The following is a 7,467-nucleotide window of genomic DNA, read 5'->3' on the forward strand; positions in this document are numbered from 1 at the left end:
TCATAATGCAAATACGAAGAAACCCAATACATATTAAATACTAATGAAGGTCAGATTATAGGATTGCGACACTTACCCTCTTATTTCAGATTTCTAATTTGGACAGGAGGCTTCGCCGAGATCTGGGGACGTGTGAGGAAATGTATGTGATAGTGAATATTCCACCAAATGGGTTTTCATTTTCATATGCAACTGTCAGATTCCTGATTTCCTGCTTCAATTTAGGAAAATATATTAATAGTATACGTGAAATCAGGAATAATTCAAAACTCATCGGTTACAAAATGGTTGGATGGAATTATATGTAGTAGGAAGTATTTATAGACATAGAATATATATCATCTGTATTTTTTAAAAGGTTAAACCCTAACCTTAAGGGTCCCCCCACCACCCCTGCCCTGGAGTATCGTGAGGGAGGTAAATCGCAGATTATGCCTCCAAGGGTACAGGGGGGAAGGCTGCTTGTACACTTGCACTTACCCAAGAGTCAAATCCATATTTCAGGATTCGAACCCTTGACGCAGCAGTCTCAAGTAAAGCTGGATTTCTCCACCCTCCTCTTTTATCACTTGGAGATGTGCTCTGGGGGCATATCATCTGTATTTTTTGATTTTATTAATGATATAGAGTAGTTTCAAAAATAATTTATTAAAGTGATGCATATACAAAATTTTCCCTAGTTTAAAGAAGGCGGATCCCACTTACGATATTATCTTGGCTTCTCTGTCAAAGCTTATATAATAATAATCTCGTGAGACAAAGCATCTCATTCATATTGTGAGGTGAGGAATCTCGTGAAAGGAATAAAAAGAGTTGTCTAGTGCACATCAAAAAGGCCAGTCTCACTTGGGATATTAGCTTAGCTCCCTTGTTGAGGCTTTGGAATTAGATAGAGTTGGCTCGTACAAGTCAAATAAGACAAATCCCACTTGAAAATTTGTGATATGATTGGCTTCATCGCTGCATAGCTATCACATAAATTACTTTGTGTAGTGTAATCTGTGCAACTTGGTCAAGGCAACGCTTATAGCAGATGTTCATCATCGCAAATATATATTATAATGTCTCATGATTTATCGCTCAAATAATAATGAATTAAGTCATTTGTACTTGTTTGTTCACATCTTGGATTACCCGATCCTACCACTCATCTCACATGAGGTCGGGTCCTATGTGGAGGTCATGACATGGGGTCCGACCTCCATGTGAGAGGAGGTGATGAGCTCGAGTAAACCAAAGTATGAAAAAACAAGTACAAGTAGCACGACCCAATAATAATAGTTCCAAGCAAGGCATGACCTAATCGCCTCAGAACTATGAAAGAGGCTATGCGAAGTGGAGTGCTGATCTTTACAAAAATTTGCGGATGGAAAGGCGAGAGGACATACCAAATCCTAGGCTACCAATAGTCAAGGAGATGGAGGGTACATGAGGGGGAACAAACTTAAGGTTAATGGAAATTCTATGGCATTGGGGTGGTTTGTCGGAACGAAAAGGAAAAAATGGTAGCTTCTACGTCAAAGTCGGTTCAAGGGAAAGTCTCACTTTTCGCAGCAGAACGTGCGGCACTCAAAGAAGGGTCTCAATTTTGTTGCTGAGCTGTCAATATCTATTGCGTACTTTAAATGAAACTGTATATGTGTTGTGGCTAAGGTGCATAGGCCGAGTCTCCATGCACACGAAGGTTTAGTAGGAGTGTGCATTGTCAAACTTACGTTCTCATTCTCGAGTCTCAGGTGCTCACACATTAGGCGAAAAGTAAATGAAACTGCCAAGGCACTTGCAAAACAGGCTGCTAATCATTTAAAATGTTGCACTTGGCGAGAACCATCTTTTATTGTAAACGTTCTACTTTCATATATAGCTGAGTGACAAAATTTGCCATCTTGGTCTCAAACAAGAGATGCTGACATTTCGAAATGAAATCAACGAATGCAGATATTTATTTATTTCTGTTTCGTAATAAAAGGTACCTTGATAGTTTTAGTTACGCCTTTTCCAACTTGGCACTGGGCCTTGCCGGGTAGTCGACACACAGGTGAGAAAGCCCCAAGCCATACTCCACGTCATTTTGCAAGTGGCTGGTTCGCCGAACCCCTATTGACCGAACCCACATAAATGGCTGAGCCCCCAGGGACGAGGCGAGGTGGATAGAGGTGACTCTAGTAAGATTGTTATACAAGATTTCTTGGCAAGTTGGTGATGTGACAACAAACTGCACAAGTAACTTTAATCAATCGAGTCAATCCTAGTCTTACATGTCAGACTTAGAACTGCTGATGGTCATAGTATTAAATGGATTGATGTCTATGACAAAAGGTCGCAGCTACTAAGATAAGGCCACATGTCCGTTCATCCTACGGTTCTTACTTTCATCTACTATAAAAGCTCACTTTGTGCAATTCAAAATTAATCAAAATTTAGTTTCACGTACCATAACTTATACTACTATTTTGCTCCCAAAAAACGCCCCTCTTTTACATGTTGAGGGCTCACGTTTAAAGTCCTCCTACACATATCTTTTCTTCGCCAACTGACTAAATCGTCGAAGTGCGCACGATCGGCTCCATCCCTACTGAAAAAGATCGCGTATGATTAACGGTTTGTCCTGATGTTTAAGAATACAACTTGTGTAGACGTGAGAGATCTTGAAATCTGGTGACCATGTTGGAGGTAAATTTTATGCAGTCAATAGTCCGTCTTTTAACTTTTTTGTCTAATAAAAGCATACCTACCAACCGCAGTCTATGACTACAAGACATTTTTAACCCCCCGCCCCCGCCCCGAAAAAAAAAAAAAAGGAGGAGAAAATAGTGAAGCTGACCTTTGTTCCTCATTGGCTACTATTTTAGAATCATTTTTCTTCAAACTCATTTTCAACTATATGTTTTATGTAACCCACAATTTTTATCAACTTTTCCACCACACATTTCATTAACTTTATCAAAATTTACTAAAAAACTGATTCTCAGCTAAACCAACATTCTCTAACAAGGCTTTTTCCCCCCTCTTCCTGAAAAGTGGCTATTCTGATCTGAATTAATAAGACCCCCTTTTGCTAGTCAGCGGAGTAACTGAAAAACCAATATTCGCATAATAGACTATAGCTTTAAAGACAATAGTTTCTTGTATGTCGAAAAAGTGACATAATGTCACTTGTCAATTAACCAAATGTAGATCCAATCTCAATGGAGTATGAATACATTGTCACATGCACATACTTACAACAAAGAATTTTTTAACAAAATCCATCAATTTCTACTGTCACTTTTTTCTAACAAATTCACATACACAATAAATTTCAAAATCGAAATTTAGCTTAAAGTATTTTTACAATTCCTAGAATATTTGAATTGAAAAACGAACAAAACAAAAAATATCAAATAATCTAGTTTCATATATCTTCTAACTTCCTTTTCTTTTGTGGTTTCTTTTTCACCTTTGGCGGATTTTGACTTGATCTATGATTGGCGCTGTAATTCCCACATCTTCCACATTTTGCGCTTTGAGTTTTCTCTCCTTTTGATGGTATTCTTTTTTCTTTAGGTCGTCCAGACTTGGAACTAGAAAGAGTGTTGACTTCTTGACTCACCTTGTACTTGTAGGAAAAATAACAAACAAAATACCACTTCTGGGGGCTGACTCGTGAAAACAAAATAATCAGTACAAACAATGGTTTTACACAAATCAAATCTAGTTCTAGCAAGACACAACATCATATATAGTACTAAAAACAACTTTATTTGCGGAGAACCAGAATCCATCGACATATATCATCAGTACATATCAGCTGCCAACTTATGGCCTAGAAACTTGCCACATATAAAGCTCTAAACTAAGAAACCCTGCAGCAGCCGATCGACCTTTCTTACGAATAACAATTCTTGAGTTATAGAAACAAACCATAGTCTCCAACTAAATAGCTCGTCTAGTCTGCTCTCGACTGACCAGCACGAGAAGAGAGGATAATGCCAACAATAAGGCCATAAAGAGCCAGAGCTTCAGCGAAAATGAGTATAAGAATCATTCCAACAAAGAGCTTGGGCTGTTGTGCATTAGCTCTGTAAAAGAGAAGAATAGGGTCAGGGTAATTAATATGATATCTCCTAAAGAAATGATCAGGAAAGAATGCAGCCAATAATTTCTTCAGTTACTTGAAGCAGATAATGAATCAATACATTATAGATCAGAGTAGAAGGAACCCCCACTAAATACAAACTAATGGAAATAATCTCAAATCAAAATAGCCAAAAACCAAGGTGCCGGACTGGAATTACCATCCTTTTCCAGCTAAAGAAATAAGTACTATTCATGCAAGCCAATTCATATTCGCCTCTTGTTAGACTGCCAGGATAAGTTTATCATGGTTTAAATTAAATATTTCAAACTAAACAAAGTCCTCCCTGCATCCTCTGACTTACTATTCAATGTTCTGAGTTCTATGTCATGAAATGTATGACATACTATGCCTCGAAAGAAAAGTTCAAATATCCTACTCCAAAAGGAACAGACCCAATAAACAGAAAAAGGAATCCCATGAGCTCCCATGCTCCAGATAATGGAGAACCAATGTTTGTCTTGTTATTTGAGCGTTGTTTGGAACATCGAGAAAGGAAAAAAGTATGAGAGAAATTAGTTGCTTCTCCCTATTAATAAACTAGTTCTGGGAAACACTTTCTCACTACAATTTTTTTCATGAATATTGTCTACTGCAAAAACATGGAATGTTTGCCAAAAAATTTAACTACCTTCATCCAAAAAACTACTTCTTACTGCACATTTTTATTCAATTAACTAATCATTTTTCTTACAACTTCCCATTCAGACATAAACAGACTTATATATTGAGGCAAAACCTAGTGAGATGTGTTCATTAGGAGCCTTAAAGATTACGATTGAGGGCCATTTGTTAAATCTTAAGCCTTGAATCATTGAGGAAACCCCTTAGGCCCAAAATGGCCAAGACATATGCCCCCTTACACCTGCTCTTTATTGATTGTTTTATTAATATCCTCAACATTTTGGGATTTTATTTTTTCATGATGCAGGACGTGTTAAGGGTGTATTTGATTGTTCTAATTGTAACTCACACCTTAATACAAAAAGAAAAGAATAAGATATTAGAGAGAGAATAAGTGAAGAGCCGTACATTCCCTATCTAGCCTTTCACTCCTACAACTCAATAGACATATCCCTAACAAATGAAGTTGCAACATTTCAGACACAAAACCGGAGACTAGAGAATGAGACAAGAGTTAAGTAACTTTGTTCATTTTCTAAAAAATTTATGTTGGTGGTGTTTCAGTGTTTCTATTGCTTTTCTGTAAGTTTACATGATTAATAATTTGTTAATCTACAAATTGCTACTTACTGATACAATATGGAGGTAATTGCCTCGATATGCCATATATCATTTTTAGACAGTCACCGTTTAACATAGAATGTTACCAGTGATCTATGAACCGGCACTAGAACAACCAGCAAATTGACTTGCAATATTACTTAACTCTCGTGAAGATCACATTTATTTGAGAGATGTTACACGGTCAACAAACAAATATATGGACTTATAAATATTGATTAAATAATAATAAGCATCCAACAACAGTGGATGAAAGGATCCTAACTTCGTCCAACAATAAGGAGCTAAAGAAAGCAAACTGAACATTCAAGCAAGAATGCAATCAGTAATAATGCAGTTTACAATATTGCCCCCGTTTGACCCCATTACCTGAAAATAAAAATTGGGGGAATAGTATTTTTTAGAAAAATGAGTGGTTGAAAAAGAAGGAAAAGTTTTCGATTTACGTGTAATATTATTTTATGGAAGATTGTGTGGTTGAAAACAGGAGAGAGAAAAATGGAATGTAATGTAATTGAATTTAATGGGGATCAAACGGGGGCAATATTTGAGCAAGCAGGCAAACAGTAATAAGCGATTTTGCAAACAGAAAAGGCATGAGTAGAAACCAGCAGACAGCCAAACACTGTATATTATATCTTGAAGATCAAATGTAACCCTTTGTGCATAATTATTACAATATATCCGTTACCTCAGAAATTGGAATTAAAAATCACAATAGACAAATTGATTTACAGCAATTAAAATTCAATTAATCAAAATGAGGACATGCACCGTAGAATTCTATTAATTGTCTTGCTAAAGAGAAAACCACTCAAGACGTGCTTTACCAAAACCAATTCAATAAGTATCGACACAATCAAAACTAATTCTTTTTCATCTATAATCACAAGCATCAAACCAGTGTCTTTGCAGGTCTAATGCTTAGGTTAGGACAGCATATATCTATCTTGAAAGCAGATTTAAATGAATACACGGTTCCTCTCTATTGAATCATAGGTAGAGTTTAAATTTTTAGATGAGACGCCATGCAAAAAAACCTTATTTTATTCTCGTTGTGGCCCATTTATGAAAAATTATGTACAAGTTTAATCAAAAAATGAATCCAACTGACAGAATCTTAATGAATACACGGGGCTCCTCTCTACCAGCTTAATAATATACTATCGTTGTCCGGGACAGAAAAACACATATTGAAAAGAACAGAGAAACTTACCTAACACCAGCATCCCCAACGATTCCGATTGCCATACCGGCGGACAGGCCAGCGAGGCCACAGGCGAGTCCGGAAGAAAGGTGAGCATAGCCATCAAACAAGTAATAAGACTTGGCTTTAGGGTTAATTCCGGTACTAATGATCACAGCAATAATCAACCCATAAATACCTAAAACACCAGCCATAACCACTGGCACAATGGACTTCATCACCAACTCCGGCCGCATCACTCCCATTGACGCCACTCCGACGCCACTCTTCGCCGTGCCGTACGCCGCCCCCATACCTAACAAAATTCAAAACACGGATGATTGGGAGAAATTACTATTACAACCTTAGATCTAGAAGGAGAAAGAACGGATCGGTGAAGTTACAGGAGAAGACTAGGGCCGCGGCGGCGCCGAGGAAGCCGAAAAACGGTGCCGTCTCATCACCGCTGAAAGTTGACGACATCTTCCCGGGTCGGATCTTCTGAGATCGGATCTATATGATTTTTTTCTTTTCTTTTTTTTTTTTTTTCGCAGTTTGATTAAGACGCTTGTAATATGAAATATGAAATCGGTGACCGTGTCGGGGCTTTAAGGATTTATAAACAGTTATTTTATAATCTCGAGTCAAATATAGATCAATAGCGATTAGAGTTAAATATTTCATTAGTTACTTTAATCAATGAACTTTAAAATATTTTTAAGTGATCAGTGATCTTTAGCACCGTGTTTCATAAGTCATCGAACCTTAAAATGATTCGAATGATAGCTGAACTTTAACACGTTACGTTCCATTACTCATTCACCATGTTTCATCAGTTGTCGAACTTATATCTTCATCACACTTTATTCATAATGCGTTCGAGTAAGTTGATTTTTATGAGATTTGACATAAATAAAAT

The 7,467-nt window shown here is 37.1% G+C and overlaps 1 protein-coding gene across 1 annotated transcript; it reads right to left on the minus strand.

Annotated features, from left to right (window-relative positions):
* Positions 1 to 3,639: 3,639 nt before the first annotated feature.
* LOC111394452 (V-type proton ATPase 16 kDa proteolipid subunit) lies at positions 3,640 to 7,137 on the minus strand. Its single transcript, XM_023020281.1, has 3 exons — positions 6,953 to 7,137; positions 6,579 to 6,864; positions 3,640 to 4,061 (listed from the first exon to the last, which is right to left on the minus strand). Exons 1-3 carry the CDS (start codon positions 7,029 to 7,031, stop codon positions 3,929 to 3,931), a joined length of 498 nt encoding a protein of 165 aa, XP_022876049.1. The 5' UTR covers positions 7,032 to 7,137; the 3' UTR covers positions 3,640 to 3,928.
* Between the last annotated feature and the right edge of the window lie 330 nt (positions 7,138 to 7,467).

Source organism: Olea europaea, chromosome 5, assembly GCF_002742605.1.
Source record: "Olea europaea var. sylvestris chromosome 5, O_europaea_v1, whole genome shotgun sequence".
NCBI lineage: Eukaryota > Viridiplantae > Streptophyta > Magnoliopsida > Lamiales > Oleaceae > Olea > Olea europaea.